Source organism: Pecten maximus, chromosome 3 (genome assembly GCF_902652985.1).
Source record: "Pecten maximus chromosome 3, xPecMax1.1, whole genome shotgun sequence".
Lineage (NCBI taxonomy): Eukaryota > Metazoa > Mollusca > Bivalvia > Pectinida > Pectinidae > Pecten > Pecten maximus.
Genome location: NC_047017.1, coordinates 21,824,333 through 21,843,554, shown reverse-complemented (window position 1 = coordinate 21,843,554; position 19,222 = coordinate 21,824,333). Strand labels below are relative to the sequence as shown.

Below are 19,222 nucleotides of genomic sequence, written 5' to 3'. Positions count from 1 at the left end.
CAGGTATGAGTATGCCTCAAAGGGGAGAATTTGGAGATTTGTCAAACATTACAATACATTGGTTTGATGTAAAATGGCAGTTAACACACAATCCAAACCTATAAACATGTAATTTTACTTTAATTATCCTATCTACAGATATAGACGGAACCTTACAACAAAACTGATGCACTAAATCCCAACTCAAACCACGTCTGAATATTTTCCAGTTAAACTGCCCTTATCAGAGGAATATTCAGACTTACTTATAAATGGTTAGAGCTGTTTATCAGAGGAATGTTCAGACATACTTATAAATGGTTAGAGCTGTTTATCAGAGGAATGTTCAGACTTACTTATAAATGGTTAGAGCTGTTTATCAGAGGAATGTTCAGATATTGTTCATGCTGTTAACATGGAGGGATGTTCAGACATGTTTAGAGCTGTTTACCTTGGGGAAATGTTCAGACATGGTTAGAGCTGTTTACCTAGAGGAATGTTCAGACATGGTTCAGACATTATTAGAGCTGTTTACCCAAGGGAATGTTCAGACATGATTAGAGCTGTTACCCAGAGGAGTGTTCAGGCATGGTCAGATATGATTAGAGCTGTTTATCAGGGGGAATGTTCAGATATAATTAGAGCTGTTTACCTGAGGGAATGTTCAGATATAATTAGAGCTGTTTACCTGAGGGAATGTTCAGATATAATTAGAGCTGTTTACCTGAGGAATGTTCAGATATAATTAGAGCTGTTTACCCGGGGAAATGTTCAGACATGATTAGAGCTGTTTACCCTGGGGAATGTTAAGACGTAATAAGAGCTGTTTACCTGGCAGAATGTTCAGACATGATTAGAGCTGTTTAACCGGGGGAATGTTCGGACATTTTAGAGCTGTCTAACTGGGGGAATGTTCAGACATGATTAGAGCTTCTTTATCCGGGGAAACGTTCAGACAGGATTAGAGCTGTTTACCCGGGGGAATGTTCAGACATGGTTAGAGCTGTTACCCGGAGGAGTGTTCAGGCATGGTTCAGATATGATTATAGCTGTTTACCCAGAAGAATGTTCAGATATGATTAGAGCTGTTTAACCGGGGGAAGGTTCAGACATGATTAGAGCTGTTTACCTTGGGGAAATGTTCAGACATGGTTAGAGCTGTTTACCTAGAGGAATGTTCAGACATGATTATAGAGCTGTTTACCTTGGGGAATGTTCAGACATGATTAGACCTATTTACTTGTGGAATGTTCAGACATGATTAGATTTCTTTACCGCCAGAATATTCCGACATGGTTAGAACTCCAAACATGTTTGCATATTCCAGCGTTGTACTTCTCTTAACAGTTTTGAAAATTCCGCTTTCAAACATCTAAATAACTGCCTGTGTCAGATTTATACAGTTATTAGAAGTAAATAAAGAGAGTTGTCTCACCCTGGCATCTCGGACTGGTCCCTGATGGCCTTGTAGCAGTCGTACACTGGTCATGGTCATCATGTCCCATTCACGAATCGTTCCGTCTCTACAGTATAAACCCAACATGGCATTGTACACTGAATCCTTAATAGTAGCCTTCATATAGGACCAATCAAATCATTGGTCAAATCACAAATGGTAACAGAACAATCACTGGATAGCTATTAATATATCATCTCATGCGGGGTATTTTGACTAAAATGTATATCAAATTTCATGTTGAAATTTTAGTGATGTAATAACAGATCTTAAACTTGAAATTTTTCAAGGATTAGATCAAATGAAGGAAACTTTTTACTGGGAAAATGTCTATTTTTTTCTCTAAATAAGTTTTCCTTTCATATTGATATGATCAAAGTTTTATAATATTATAATAAGATGGAAATAAGATTGTTTCTGCATTTTAAAACACGAAGTAGACTCTCACCCTGAGGCTGTGAGGAAGCGACCTTGATGGTAATGGACCTTGTAGATTGGTTTTTCATGGGCTTGTATAGCTGCTTCACTCTCACCAGAAGTTTTGTTCCAAAAATACACACGTCCCTGTAGGTCCCCACTCAGGATTAACTCCCCTTGAATCTTTTAAAATACAAAAAAGAAATCAAGTGTTAAAGCATTTGTTTAATTATGAAATTTCAGCTCATTAGAAAGCATGATATGGCCTTGTAGATACCACTCAGGATAAAGAAAATGAGAGTAAAAGCTTTTTTTGAAATTTCGGAATTTCAGCTCTTTCAAAAACATGATATGGCCTTGTAAATCCCCATACAGGATTAGCTCCCCTTGAAGCTTTTAAAATAAAATTGAAAAAAAAAAGAGAAAATTTGTAAGTTGAAGAATTTTTGAAAATTATGGAATTTCAGCTCATTATAAGAACTTAATGTGATCATCTACAAATCTTTGCCTTACTTAAAGAATTTGTGGTAAAATACCATATATCTTATCAAACACTATCACAGATGCTCCTTACTGAGTTTTGACAGGATTTGTAATAAAAACAGGTAGCAGCCCCAACACAGCATACCTTTTACATATCAGTATATCAACATAAAAACACCTCCAAGAAACTATGTCAGATTTTATATAGTTGTAGTACATATACCATACCGCTGTCTAAAAAACAGACGGTAACATATAAAGGTTGTGATGATTTACTGTTTACGTTGAGAGCATGTCCAACCAGTTAACCGTTGTTCCGTTTTTTCATGTGGATGGGATTTAAAGTGTTTCAGAATTTATTTTTGCCTGTTTGATTAATGAGGGTTCAGTATTGCTACTAGATAAGACGCCTGTATGAAACATTGCATTACTCTATAATCACTGCTGAAGTGTCCTGTGATAGAGTTTAATCATAATAAATTGCTTTCTGAAAACAGACACAATTTATCTATCAATTCAATTCATTATGATATCTTTTTTTCTCTCTCCAACACTTAAAAATCTTTTTAAATTGGTTCCCATGTCTGAAAAATGTTCCCTGTAAATTCAGTTTTACAAGATGTTTTATCAATTTTCAATCACATTCCACTTGATTTCAAATTTATGAGAAATGAACTTAGATTTTAAGGCCAATTAAGAAGTAGAAGATCACACGGTACACACTCCTCCCACCCACTTTCTCTCCCTCCCTGTCCCCTGGCTGTCTGCCATCCAAGCTCCCTGTTCTTCTGTCTGCCCCCTCCCAATCTCCCCTATTTCTACCTCTCTCCTACTTTCTACACCTCCCTGTACATGCTCTACTGTCTGTTCCCCCCCCCCCTCCTCCCTCAACTTGTGCTTTTTCTTTCGTCTGTTTCTTTCTCTCCCTGTCTGTGTCTGCTCTCCCTTCCATTTCATCCAGTGTGCCCTTTCTCCCCCTCCACGTTCCTGCTCAACCACTCCTAACCACCTTCAAAATTTGTCGCCCCCCACCCCCCAACTCTGCCCTTTTTCCACCCAACCACCTTCCCAAAATTCTACCTGTTCTCTTTCCTTGCTACCGTCCCCTCCCATCTCTGCACTAGTCTACCCCCTCCCAAATGAAATAATATTGAATGAACCATATTTAAACACTGGTTTCTGATGATTTATCTTAATTTGATATTTTCAAGTCTTTATAGTATTCATTTCTACTTTTAATTTTGATAGACATCAATCGAGATTGATTAAGTGACCCCAGGGTCACCACCTATAACTTACCAGAATGGATATCCTGTCAAATACAATGCTCGTGCTTGGTACCAGATTTTAAAATCAATTATGACATTTCTTTGCTATATTAGACCATCTCAATTGTCGTTTCTAAAATGAGATATATTTTGACGAGAAATGCCCCGAGATGATACGATAACATTGAAAATATGATTATTACAGTACACAGAATGTTAGAAGCCAAACTATTTTGCAAACATTTTAAATGATCTTTAGAAAAGCGTTGTCCATTTAACTTCATGTACGTCATGAAGATTTGGCAAGGAAACCTTATCTACTTGAGGTCTTACGCATAAACGTAAATCTTGACAGCCTAATTGGGACGCCCCTATCTATGAGAGTTAAACGTTGGACAGTATTGTTTGAAAATAGGTAGTGCAATGTTTTCACAATGAACAGTTTGGTTTTGTCATGCGAACTCGAGTAATACAGAGTAATCATCCAATCGACAGATGAATGAAATTCCAGCCAAAGTGACCAGATTTGTACCTATATGTAGAAACAGCATTGACTGCAAAGGTTATGGTTTTACTAAATATGTTTGGGCGTGGTAGAGAAATGCAGGTGCTATGTAGATAATGCATACGACAGAACTAATACTCCAATTCCACTTAATACCCTTCCCCAATGTATTCTATCAAATGACAGTGTTAATGAATAGGCCGTGTAACATGGAAGGACGGTCTGTACAGTTTTTTGTACTTTCCACTGAAATGTGTTTATACCTCTCTCCATACTTAACAAAAGACATTCTTGAATTCATTTAGATAAAAAAACAGTGTCGAGCTCACAGCTGTGAAGATAAAATACATCGGTGACAGTGTAGGGTTGTCAGACAAGCTAAGAACATACAGTAAAGTAGATATTAACACTGAAGAGCTATATCCCATCTTTGTATATGTCTGTCGTAAAGATAGCAACACCAGGTGGCCAGGCAGAGGTGAACAGCGACAATTATACCTTATCAGTTTATCACCCTCTCATCAGTTTAAAAACACTGACCATAAATGTCAATCAAATGAGAAATTTCAAAATGAGAAAGTTTTGTATGAGAACACATTTTAATAACACTGCGGAATGACCTGAATCTATCTCCGCTCTCCATCATTCTCAGCGCCAGTTGATCAACATCATCTATACCTGAATAAAACGAGAACCAGCTTTTTCTACAAAGATATGTACTGTATATCTTGTATTAAGTATTGTAATTACACTGTAATAATGTAGTAATATTCATTGTTATTAGAACGTAGTGGCAAAGTATTTAGAATCACATATTACAGAGACAGTCTAAACAGGTGTCATCACAATCTGCTAAACGGCTTCTGTAATTTCATATGTGAACACCAAATCATTTCACAGACAGAAATGTAAGATTCTATTCATCACATTACTCAAATACACAAGAAAATCCCTCAAATGTATTTACCTACCAGACATGAGATGTCAATTTTTATTGATGATATAACAATAGTGTTATTGCACATGTGTCATATGATAAGTATGACATGGGTTTATTACACAGATGTACAGATTATTAGTCATATGATAAATATGTTGTAATATCTTAATGTTACAAGGCATCAATATATGTAAAATATATTTTACAAACTACTTAAAACATCTGTATTTTTTTTTTGTATTTTTTTAATTTTTAGTTAAATTAGGATCTGAAAAAATAAATTCCTGTGGAATGAATCCAGATTTACCAGATTTTATTTAGAAACCTATTTCTGTTTGGAAGGATAAGTGATTAAAGCAGAAAGAAAACCACCTACAATTAATTTGAAAGTAACCATCTTCTCTTCTGTATCATTTGAGGGCCTATATATACACACACCTAACGAACCCCCGGGCAGGCTGTCATTTACAAACTCAGAATCAACATGTGTTCATCAGCATATTATGAAAACATAAACACTTACTTGGAAGAAGACCCATCCCTAACGACTTGTTGGAGAAATTTACATTAATGAGATACTACTGGGATTTTACCTGGTAGTGCAGATTTGGAAGCTAAATATATGTCTACTTCAAATCAAATTTCATTTGATTAAAATCAAATAAACAAATACATGTATATATAAATATATACATTTCTTATTTAAGTGTCTATCATAGTCATTGGTTTATTTCTTATGATATCATATCACAGACAGGGTGGTATCACACACAGACAGGGTGGTATCATACAGACAGGGTGGTATCACAAACAGACAGGATGGTATCATACAGACAGGGTGGTATCACAAAAAGAAGGGTGGTGTCACACAGACAGGGAGGTATCACACAGACAGTGAGGTATCATACAGACAGGGTGGTGTCACACAGACAGGGTGGTATCACACACAGACAGGGTGGTATCACACAGACAGGGTGGTATCACACAGACAGGGTGGTATCACACAGACAGGATGGTATCATACAGACAGGATGGTATCACACACAGACAGGGTGGTATCACACACAGACAGGGTGGTATCACACAGACAGGATGGTGTCACACAGACAGGATGGTATCACACACAGACAGGGTGGTATCACACACAGACAGGGTGGTACCACAGACAGACAGGATGGTATCACACAGACAGGGTGGCATCACACACATACAGGGTGGTATCACACACAGACAGGGTGGTATCACACAGACAGGGTGGTATCACACACAGACAGGGTGGTATCGCACACAGACAGGGTGGTATCACACACAGACAGGGTGGTATCACATAGACAGGATGGTACACACAGACAGGGTGGTATCACACAGACAGGGTGGTATCACACACAGACAGGGTGGTATCACACACAGACAGGGTGGTATCACACAGACAGGGTGGTATCACACAGACAGGATGGTATCATACAGACAGGATGGTATCACACACAGACAGGGTGGTATCACACACAGACAGGGTGGTATCACACACAGACAGGGTGGTATCACACAGACAGGATGGTATCACACACAGACAGGGTGGTATCACACACAGACAGGGTGGTATCACACACAGACAGGGTGGTATCACACACAGACAGGATGGTATCACACAGACAGGGTGGTATCACGCAAAGAAGGGTGGTATCACACAGACAGGGTGGTATCACAAAAAGAAGGGTGATATCACACACAGACAGGATGGTATCACACACAGACAGGGTGGTATCACACAGACAGGATGGTATCACACACAGACAGGGTGGTATCACACACATACAGGGTGGTATCACAAAAAGAAGGCTGGTGTCACACAGACAGGGTGGTATCACACACAGACAGGGTGGTATCACACACAGACAGGGTGGTATCATACAGACAGGGTGGTATCACACACAGACAGGGTGGTATCACACAGACAGGGTGGTATCACACACAGACAGGGTGGTATCATACAGACAGGGTGGTATCACACAGACAGGGTGGTATCACACACAGACAGGGTGGTATTACACACAGACAGGGTGGTATCAAACAGACAGGATGGTATCATACAGACAGGGTGGTATCACACACAGACAGGGTGGTATCATACAGACAGGGTGGTATCACACAGACAGGGTGGTATCACACACAGACAGGGTGGTATTACACACAGACAGGGTGGTATCAAACAGACAGGATGGTATCATACAGACAGGGTGGTATCACACACAGACAGGGTGGTATCACACAAACAGGGTGGTATCACACAGACAGGATGGTATCACACAGACAAGGTGGTATCACACACAGACAGGGTGGTATCACACAGACAGGGTGGTATCACACACAGACAGGGTGGTATCACACACAGACAGGGCTGTATCACACACAGACAGGGTGGTATCACACAGACAGGATGGTATCATACAGACAGGATGGTATCACACACAGACAGGATGGTATCACACAGACAGGGTGGTATCACACACAGACAGGGTGGTATCACACACAGACAGGGTGGTATCACACACAGACAGGGTGGTATCACACACAGACAGGATGGTATCACACACAGACAGGGTGGTATCACACAGACAGGGTGGTATCACACACAGACAGGGTGGTATCATACAGGCAGTGTGGTATCACACACAGACAGGATGGTATCACACACAGACAGGGTGGTATCACACACAGGCAGGGTGGTATCACACACATACAGGGTGGTATCACAAAAAGAAGGGTGGTATCACACACAGACAGGATGGTATCACACACAGACAGGGTGGTATCACACAGACAGGGTGGTATCACACAGACAGGGTGGTATCACACACAGACAGGATGGTATCACACACAGACAGGGTGGTATCACACACATACAGGGTGGTATCACAAAAAGAAGGCTGGTGTCACACAGACAGGATGGTATCACACAGACAGGATGGTATCACACACAGACAGGGTGGTATCACACACAGACAGGGTGGTATCACACACAGACAGGGTGGTATCACACACAGACAGAATGGTATCACACAGACAGGGTGGTATCACGCAAAGAAGGGTGGTATCACACAGACAGGGTGGTATCACAAAAAGAAGGGTGATATCACACACAGACAGGGTGGTATCACACAGACAGGGTGGTATCACACAGACAGGATGGTATCACACACAGACAGGGTGGTATCACACAGACAGGATGGTATCACACACAGACAGGGTGGTATCACACACAGACAGGGTGGTATCACACACAGACAGGATGGTATCACACACAGACAGGGTGGTATCACACAGACAGGATGGTATCACACACAGACAGGGTGGTATCACACACATACAGGGTGGTATCACACACAGACAGGGTGGTATCACAAAAAGAAGGCTGGTGTCACACAGACAGGGTGGTATCACACACAGACAGGGTGGTATCACACACATACAGGGTGGTATCACAAAAAGAAGGATGGTATCACACAGACAGGATGGTATCACACACAGACAGGGTGGTATCACACACAGACAGGGTGGTATCACACACAGACAGGGTGGTATCACACAGACAGGGTGGTATCACACACAGACAGGGTGGTATCACACACAGACAGGGTGGTATCACACACAGACAGGATGGTATCACACAGACAGGGTGGTATCACACAGACAGGGTGGTATCACACAGACAGGGTGGTATCACACAGACAGGATGGTATCACACAGACAGGGTGGTATCACACACAGACAGGATGGTATCACACAGACAGGATGGCATCACACACAGACAGGATGGTATCACACAGACAGGATGGTATCACACAGACAGGGTGGTATCACACACAGACAGGATGGTATCACACACAGACAGGATGGTATCACACACAGACAGGGTGGTATCACACAGACAGGATGGTATCACACACAGACAGGGTGGTATCACACACAGGCAGGGTGGTATCACAAAAGAAGGGTGGTATCACACACATACAGGATGGTATCACACACATACAGGGTGGTATCACACACAGACAGTGTGGTATCACACAGACAGGGTGGTATCACACAGACAGGATGGTATCACACACAGACAGGGTGGTGTCACACACAGAAAGGATGGTATCACACACAGACAGGGTGGTATCACACAGACAGGATGGTATCACACACAGACAGGGAGGTATCACACACAGACAGGATGGTATCACACACATACAGGATGGTATCACACACAGACAGGGTGGTATCACACACAGACAGGGTGGTATCACACACAGACGGGATGGTATCACACACAGACAGGATGGTATCACACACAGACAGGGTAGTATCACACAGACAGGGTGGTATCACACACAGACAGGGTGGTATCACACACAGACAGGGTGGTATCACACACATACAGGGTGGTATCACACACAGACAGGGTGGTATCACACACAGACAGGGTGGTATCACACACAGACAGGGTGGTATCACACACAGACAGGATGGTATCACACAGACAGGGTGGTATCACACACAGACAGGGTGGTATCACACAGACAGGATGGTATCACAAAAAGAAGGGTGGTATCACACAGACAGGGTGGTATCACACACAGACAGGGTGGTATCACACAGACAGGGTGGTATCACACAGACAGGGTGGTATCACACAGACAGGGTGGTATCACACAGACAGGGTGGTATCACACCAGACAGGGTGGTATCACACACAGACAGGGTGGTATCACACACAGACAGGATGGTATCACACACAGACAGGATGGTATCACACACAGACAGGATGGTATCACACACAGACAGGATGGTATCACACACACAGACAGGGTGGTATCACACACAGACAGGGTGGTATCACACACAGACAGGGTGGTATCACACACAGGAAGGTGGTATCCCAACAGACAGGATGGTATCACCACAGACAGGATGGTATCACACACAGACAGGTGGTATCACACACAGACAGGGTGGTATCACACAGACAGGGTGGTATCACACACAGACAGGGTGGTATCACACACAGACAGGGTGGTATCACACACAGACAGGGTGGTATCACACACAGACAGGATGGTATCACACAGACAGGGTGGTATCACACACAGACAGGATGGTATCATACAGACAGGGTGGTATCACACACAGACAGGATGGTATCACACACAGACAGGATGGTATCACACACAGATAGGATGGTATCACACAGATAGGGTGGTATCACACACAGACAGGGTGGTATCACACACAGACAGGATGGTATCACACAGACAGGATGGTATCACTACAGACAGGGTGGTATCACACACAGACAGGATGGTATCACACAGACAGGGTGGTATCACACACAGACAGGGTGGTATCACACAGAGACAGGATGGTATCACACACATACAGGATGGTATCACACAGACAGGATGGTATCACACAGACAGGTGGTATCACACACAGACAGGGTGGTATCACACACAGACAGGGTGGTATCACACACAGACGGTGGTATCACACACAGACAGGGTGGTATCACACAGACAGGGTGGTATCATACAGGCAGGGTGGTATCACACAGACAGGGTGGTATCATACAGGCAGGGTGGTATCACAAAAAGAAGGGAGGTATCACACACAGACAGGGTGGTATCACACAGACAGGATGGTATCACACACAGACAGGGTGGTATCACACAGACAGGGTGGTATCACACAGACAGGGTGGTATCACACAGACAGGGTGGTATCACACACAGACAGGGTGGTATCACACAGACAGGGTGGTATCACACACAGACAGGGTGGTATCACACACAGACAGGGATGGTATCATACAGGCAGGGTGGTATCACACACAGACAGGGTGGTATCACACACAGACAGGGTGGTATCACACACAGACAGGGTGGTATCACACACAGACAGGGTGGTATCACACACAGACAGGGTGGTATCACACAGACAGGGATGTTAATCACAACAGACAGGATGGTATCACACAGACAGGGTGGTATCACACACATGACAGGAGTGGTATCACACACAGACAGGTGGTATCACCACAGACAGGATTGGTATCACACACAGACAGGGGGTTGTATCACACAGCAGACAGGTGGTATCACACACAGGACAGGGTGTAGCACACACAGACAGGAGGTTATACACACAGACAGGGTGGTATCACACCGCAGACAGGGTGGTATCACACAGACAGGGTGGTATCACACAGGACAGGGTGTATCACACACAGACAGGATGGTATCACACAGACAGGGTGGTATCACACACAGACAGGGTGGGTATCACAAGACAGGGTGGTATCACCATCAGACAGGGTGGTATCACACACAGACAGGGTGGTATCACACAGACAGGTGGTTCACACACAGACAGGGTGGTATCAATACAGACCAGGTGGTAGTTATCACACAGACAGGTGGTATCACACAGACAGGATGGTATCACACACAGACAGGGTGGTATCACACAGACAGGAGTGGTATCAACACAGACAGGGTGGTATCACACACAGACAGGATGGTATCACACAGACAGGGTGGTATCACACACAGACAGAGTGGGATCACACACAGACAGGTGGTATCACACACAGACAGGGTGGTATCTACACACAGACAGGGTGGTATCACACACAGACAGGGTGGTATCACACACAGACAGGGTGGGTATCACACAGACAGGGTGGTATCACACAAGACAGGGTGGTATCACACACAGACAGGGTGGTATCACACAGACAGGGTGGTTATCACAACAGACAGGGTGGTATCACACAGACAGGGTGGTATCACCACAGACAGAGTGGTATCACAACAGACAGGGTGGTATCACACACAGACAGGTGGTATCACACACAGACAGAGTGGTATCACAACAGACAGGATGGTATCACACAGACAGGGTGGTATCACCACAGACAGGTGGTATCACACACAGACAGGTGGTATCACAACAGACAGAGTGGTATCACACACAGACAGAGTGGTATCACACACAGACAGGGTGGTATCACACAGACAGGGTGGTATCACACACAGACAGGTGGTATCACAACAGACAGGGTGGTATCACACACAGACAGGGTGGTATCACAGACAGGATGGTATCACACACAGACAGGGTGGTATCACACACAGACAGGGTGGTATCACACAGACAGGGTGGTATCACACACGACAGGATGGTATCACACACAGACAGGGTGGTATCACACACAGACAGGGTGGTATCACAAACAGACAGGGTGGTATCACACAGACAGGGTGGTATCACACACAGACAGGGTGGTATCACACACAGACAGGGTGGTATCACACAGACAGGGTGGTATCACACAGACAGGGTGGTATCACACACAGACAGGGTGGTATCACACAGACAGGGTGGTATCACACAGACAGGGTGGTATCACACAGACAGGGTGGTATCACACAGACAGGGTGGTATCACACACAGACAGAGTGGTATCACACACAGACAGGGTGGTATCACACAGACAGGGTGGTATCACACAGACAGGATGGTATCACACAGACAGGATGGTATCACACACAGACAGGGTGGTATCACACAGACAGGATGGTATCACACAGACAGGGTGGTCTCACACACAGACAGGGTGGTATCACAAACAGACAGGATGGTATCACACAGACAGGGTGGTATCACACACAGACAGGATGGTATCACACACAGACAGGGTGGTATCACACACAGACAGGGTGGTATCATACAGACAGGGTGGTATCACACACAGACAGGGTGGTATCACACACAGACAGGGTGGTATCACACAGACAGGGTGGTATCACACACAGACAGGGTGGTATCACACAGACAGGGTGGTATCACAGACAGGGTGGTATCACACAGACAGGGTGGTATCACACACAGACAGAGTGGTATCACACACAGACAGGTGGTATCACACAGACAGACCGGGTGGTATCATACACAGACGAGGATCACACGGACAGGTGGTATCACACAGACAGAGTGTACACACAACAGGGTGGTATCACACACAGACAGAGTGTATCACACACAGACAGAGTGATATCACACACAGACAGGGTGGTATCACACACAGACAGGGTGGTATCACACACAGACAGGATGGTATCACACACAGACAGAGTGGTATCACAAACAGACAGAGTGGTATCACACACAGACAGAGTGGTATCACACACAGACAGAGTGGTATCACACACAGACAGGGTGGTATCATACACAGACAGGATGGTATTACACAAAGAAGGGTGGTATCACACAGACAGGGTGGTATCACAAACAGACAGGGTGGTATCACAAACAGACAGGGTGGTATCACACACAGACAGGGTGGTATCATACAGACAGGGTGGTATCACACACAGACAGGGTGGTATCATACACAGACAGGGTGGTATCACACACAGACAGGGAGGTATCATACAGACAGGGTGGTATCACAAACAGACAGGGTGGTATCACACAGACAGGGTTGTATCATATAGACAGGGTGGTATCACACAGACAGGGTGGTATCACACAGACAGGATGGTATCACACACAGATAGGGTGGTATCACACACAGACAGGGTGGTATCACACACAGACAGGATGGTATCACACACAGACAGGGTGGTATCACACAGACAGGGTGGTATCACACAGACAGGGAGGTATCACACAGACAGGATGGTATCACACAGACAGAGTGGTATCACACACAGACAGGGTGGTATCACACACAGACAGAGTGGTATCACACACAGACAGAGTGATATCACACACAGACAGGGTGGTATCATACACAGACAGGGTGGTATCATACACAGACAGGATGGTATCACACACAGACAGAGTGGTATCACAAACAGACAGAGTGGTATCACACACAGACAGAGTGGTATCACACACAGACAGAGTGGTATCACACACAGACAGAGTGGTATCACACACAGACAGGGTGGTATCATACACAGACAGGATGGTATTACACAAAGAAGGGTGGTATCACACAGACAGGGTGGTATCACACAGACAGGATGGTATCACACACAGACAGGGTGGTATCACACAGACAGGGTGGTATCACAAACAGACAGGGTGGTATCACACAGACAGGGTGGTATCACACACAGACAGAGTGGTATCACACACAGACAGGGTGGTATCACACACAGACAGGATGGTATCACACAGACAGGGTGGTATCACACAGACAGGGTGGTATCACAAACAGACAGGATGGTATCACACAGACAGGGTGGTATCACACAGACAGGGTGGTATCACACACAGACAGAGTGGTATCACACACAGACAGGGTGGTATCACACAGACAGGGTGGTATCACACAGACAGGATGGTATCACACAGACAGGATGGTATCACACACAGACAGGGTGGTATCACACAGACAGGATGGTATCACACAGACAGGGTGGTCTCACACACAGACAGGGTGGTATCACAAACAGACAGGATGGTATCACACAGACAGGGTGGTATCACACACAGACAGGATGGTATCACACACAGACAGGGTGGTATCACACACAGACAGGGTGGTATCATACAGACAGGGTGGTATCACACACAGACAGGGTGGTATCACACACAGACAGGGTGGTATCACACAGACAGGGTGGTATCACACACAGACAGGGTGGTATCATACAGACAGGGTGGTATCACAGACAGGGTGGTATCACACAGACAGGGTGGTATCACACACAGACAGAGTGGTATCACACACAGACAGGGTGGTATCACACACAGACAGGGTGGTATCATACACAGACAGAGTGGTATCACACAGACAGGATGGTATCACACAGACAGAGTGGTATCACACACAGACAGGGTGGTATCACACACAGACAGAGTGGTATCACACACAGACAGAGTGATATCACACACAGACAGGGTGGTATCATACACAGACAGGGTGGTATCATACACAGACAGGATGGTATCACACACAGACAGAGTGGTATCACAAACAGACAGAGTGGTATCACACACAGACAGAGTGGTATCACACACAGACAGAGTGGTATCACACACAGACAGGGTGGTATCATACACAGACAGGATGGTATTACACAAAGAAGGGTGGTATCACACAGACAGGGTGGTATCACAAACAGACAGGGTGGTATCACAAACAGACAGGGTGGTATCACACACAGACAGGGTGGTATCATACAGACAGGGTGGTATCACACACAGACAGGGTGGTATCATACACAGACAGGGTGGTATCACACACAGACAGGGAGGTATCATACAGACAGGGTGGTATCACAAACAGACAGGGTGGTATCACACAGACAGGGTTGTATCATATAGACAGGGTGGTATCACACAGACAGGGTGGTATCACACAGACAGGATGGTATCACACACAGATAGGGTGGTATCACACACAGACAGGGTGGTATCACACACAGACAGGATGGTATCACACACAGACAGGGTGGTATCACACAGACAGGGTGGTATCACACAGACAGGGAGGTATCACACAGACAGGATGGTATCACACAGACAGAGTGGTATCACACACAGACAGGGTGGTATCACACACAGACAGAGTGGTATCACACACAGACAGAGTGATATCACACACAGACAGGGTGGTATCACACAGACAGGGGTGGTATCATACACAGACAGGATGGTATCACACACAGACAGAGTGGTATCACAAACAGACAGAGTGGTATCACACACAGACAGAGTGGTATCACACACAGACAGAGTGGTATCACACACAGACAGAGTGGTATCACACACAGACAGGGTGGTATCATACACAGACAGGATGGTATTACACAAAGAAGGGTGGTATCACACAGACAGGGTGGTATCACAAACAGACAGGGTGGTATCACAAACAGACAGGGTGGTATCACACACAGACAGGGTGGTATCATACAGACAGGGTGGTATCACACACAGACAGGGTGGTATCATACACAGACAGGGTGGTATCACACACAGACAGGGAGGTATCATACAGACAGGGTGGTATCACAAACAGACAGGGTGGTATCACAAACAGACAGGGTGGTATCACACAGACAGGGTTGTATCATATAGACAGGGTGGTATCACACAGACAGGGTGGTATCACACACAGACAGGGTGGTATCATACAGACAGGATGGTATCACACACAGACAGGGTGGTATCACACAGACAGGGTGGTATCACACACAGACAGGGTGGTATCATACAGACAGGATGGTATCACACACAGACAGGGTGGTATCACACACAGACAGGATGGTATCACACAGACAGGGTGGTATCACAAACAGACAGGGTGGTATCACACAGACAGGGTGGTATCACAGACAAGGTGGTATCACACACAGACAGGGTGGTATCACACAGACAGGATGGTATCACACACAGATAGGTTGGTATCACACACAGACAGGGTGGTATCACACACAGACAGGGTGGTATCACACAGACAGGGTGGTATCACACAGACAGGGAGGTATCATACAGACAGGGTGGTATCACACAGACAGGATGGTATCACACAGACAAGGTGGTATCACACACAGACAGGATGGTATCACACAGACAGGATGGTATCATACAGACAGGATGGTATCACACACAGACAGGATGGTATCACACACAGACAGGATGGTATCACACACAGACAGGATGGTATCACACACAGACAGGGTGGTATCACACACAGACAGGATGGTATCACACACAGATAGGATGGTATCACACACAGACAGGATGGTATCACACAGACAGGGTGGTATCACACACAGACAGAATGGTATCACACAGACAGGATGGTATCACACAGACAGGGAGGTATCATATAGACAGGGTGGTATCACACAGACAGGATGGTATCACACAGACAAGGTGGTATCACACACAGACAGGATGGTATCACACACAGACAGGATGGTATCACACACAGACAGGGTGGTATCACACACAGACAGGGTGGTATCATACAGACAGGGTGGTATCACACAGACAGAGTGATATCACACACAGACAGGGTGGTATCACACACAGACAGAATGGTATCACACACAGACAGGATGGTATCACACACAGACAGGATGGTATCACACACAGACAGGGTGGTATCACACACAGACAGAATGGTATCACACAGACAGGGTGGTATCACACAGACAGGGAGGTATCATACAGACAGGGTGGTATCACACAGACAGATGGTATCACACAGACAGGTGGTATCACACACAGACGGTGATACCACAGACGGTGGTATCACACACAGACAGGATGGTATCACACACAGACAGGGTGGTATCACACACAGACAGAATGGTATCACACAGACAGGATGGTATCACACAGACAGGGTGGTATCACACAGACAGGGTGGTATCACACAGACAGGGTGGTATCACACACAGACAGGATGGTATCACACAGACAGGGTGGTATCATACAGACAGGGTGGTATCACACAGACAGGGTGGTATCACACACAGACAGGATGGTATCACACAGACAGGTGGTATCACACACGACAGGGTGTATCAATCAGACAGGAGTGTATCATACAACATGTGTTGGTATAAGCACACAGACAAATGGTATCCCACACACCAGGGAATGGTATCCTTTAATAGTACAGAATGGTAACACACAGAGAAGGAATGTAGAAACTTTCTTCTGTGTACTAATTACAGTCAAAGTAAAGGGAGGGACTGACTTACCGACACTGTTAATACCTGGTCCTGACTTCCATCAAATACGTATAAACATTGTTCAGTGTGGATGTTCACCAATCGCACAGTCCTGAAATAGATACACACACATTGATGCTACATCACAAGTAATCTTCATTCATTATACCAATAATTTAATGCGGTTTTTCCTGTGTCTGTACTAGTACTAACTGTTTCCAAACAAGATAATCAGTGTTGACAGCCTCCCACTGAACTGGAGATGCCCTGAGGAAAGTTTACAAACAACACAAATAGATTTATTATCAGTTTCCACAACCCATTACTGTAGCCTTCGGGATTATTGCATGCATCAGTGTTCATCCCCCTTCCCTGTCTGAGTAGCTTGATCAGGGTAACAAGGTCTATACCTTACCAAACACAACTTACCCAATACTTACACCATAATCGGTGGTATCACCAAACAAATATTTGGGTGGTAATAACAGACGATTTGTTGACAGAAACAAGGTTCATCTTTCATGTTATGTGTTACAATCCAGTTGGACCAAAGCCTGCCATGTGGGCCACACAGACAGGGTAACCCGACAGGATGTACTACACAGCTTGTGTCTATCACACAGACAGGAAGTACATCTTACAAGGTATAACCTTACAAAATTATGCAACAGACAGTAGTGTATCACACACAGTACTGAGGACCCACTGTTCACAACATTTTACCAAATGTCCACAACAATGTTCACAACAGGTTGTATCCCCACGAGTGGTACAACACAAGATTTAAGCACACCCATAGTGTATCACACAGACTGTATACACAGACAGGTGATCAACATCGATTTACACACTGATGGTTATCACACAACATTTTGGTAGAATTCGTTAATGCAGAAACAAGGAGGTGTAAATGCCGTGTCACCAAGTGGTTCACAACAGCTACCACTTACTACAGTTCACCCGCAGAACACATTACAAAGAAAACTTAAATAGCCGGTATTGAACGACGTGTGGTCACCACATGTCACTGTTTGACCCCTTACTTTGAATTGCGATGTTAAAACGGAGCGTAAACATTCCTTTGAATTACTGACTAATGATTAGGACTCAGAGGGATTGGAAATGTAACATGTCAAAATGATTTTAAATCCACCTCTTGGATTCCTCGATGGATTCGAAAGCTTCTTTGCACTATAAAAGAAGTTGATCAAAAAAATGAAAAGGAAAAAATATCAGTACAAGTGTTTAAAGCTTAAATTCCACTTAGATTCTGGCACGAAATATGAATCAATCAATTAAGAAAGCATTCAGAGGACAATAAAATACAAAAAACCTCAGTTGAAACAGATGCAGTAAAACCTGTGGATGAAAATATAAGCATGATTCTGTTTGATTCCATATTTAATTTAAATTTGGTAGCATCACAAAACT

General features: G+C 44.6%; 1 protein-coding gene across 3 annotated transcripts in view; it reads right to left on the bottom strand.

Moving 5' to 3' along the window:
* LOC117323561 overlaps positions 1 to 19,222 on the bottom strand; it is a 67,770-nt gene that overhangs the window by 17,777 nt on the left and 30,771 nt on the right. For all 3 annotated transcript variants that reach the window (XR_004531766.1, XM_033878847.1, XM_033878848.1), the window contains 3 exons: positions 17,822 to 17,903; positions 1,884 to 2,035; positions 1,415 to 1,502 (listed from right to left, as the gene is read on the bottom strand). Coding sequence is in view for 2 of the 3 variants with exons in the window: in XM_033878847.1 (XP_033734738.1) it covers positions 1,415 to 1,502; positions 1,884 to 2,035; positions 17,822 to 17,903 (322 nt within the window). In the remaining variant the exon portion in view is untranslated. The remainder of the gene's footprint in view (positions 1 to 1,414; positions 1,503 to 1,883; positions 2,036 to 17,821; positions 17,904 to 19,222) is intronic.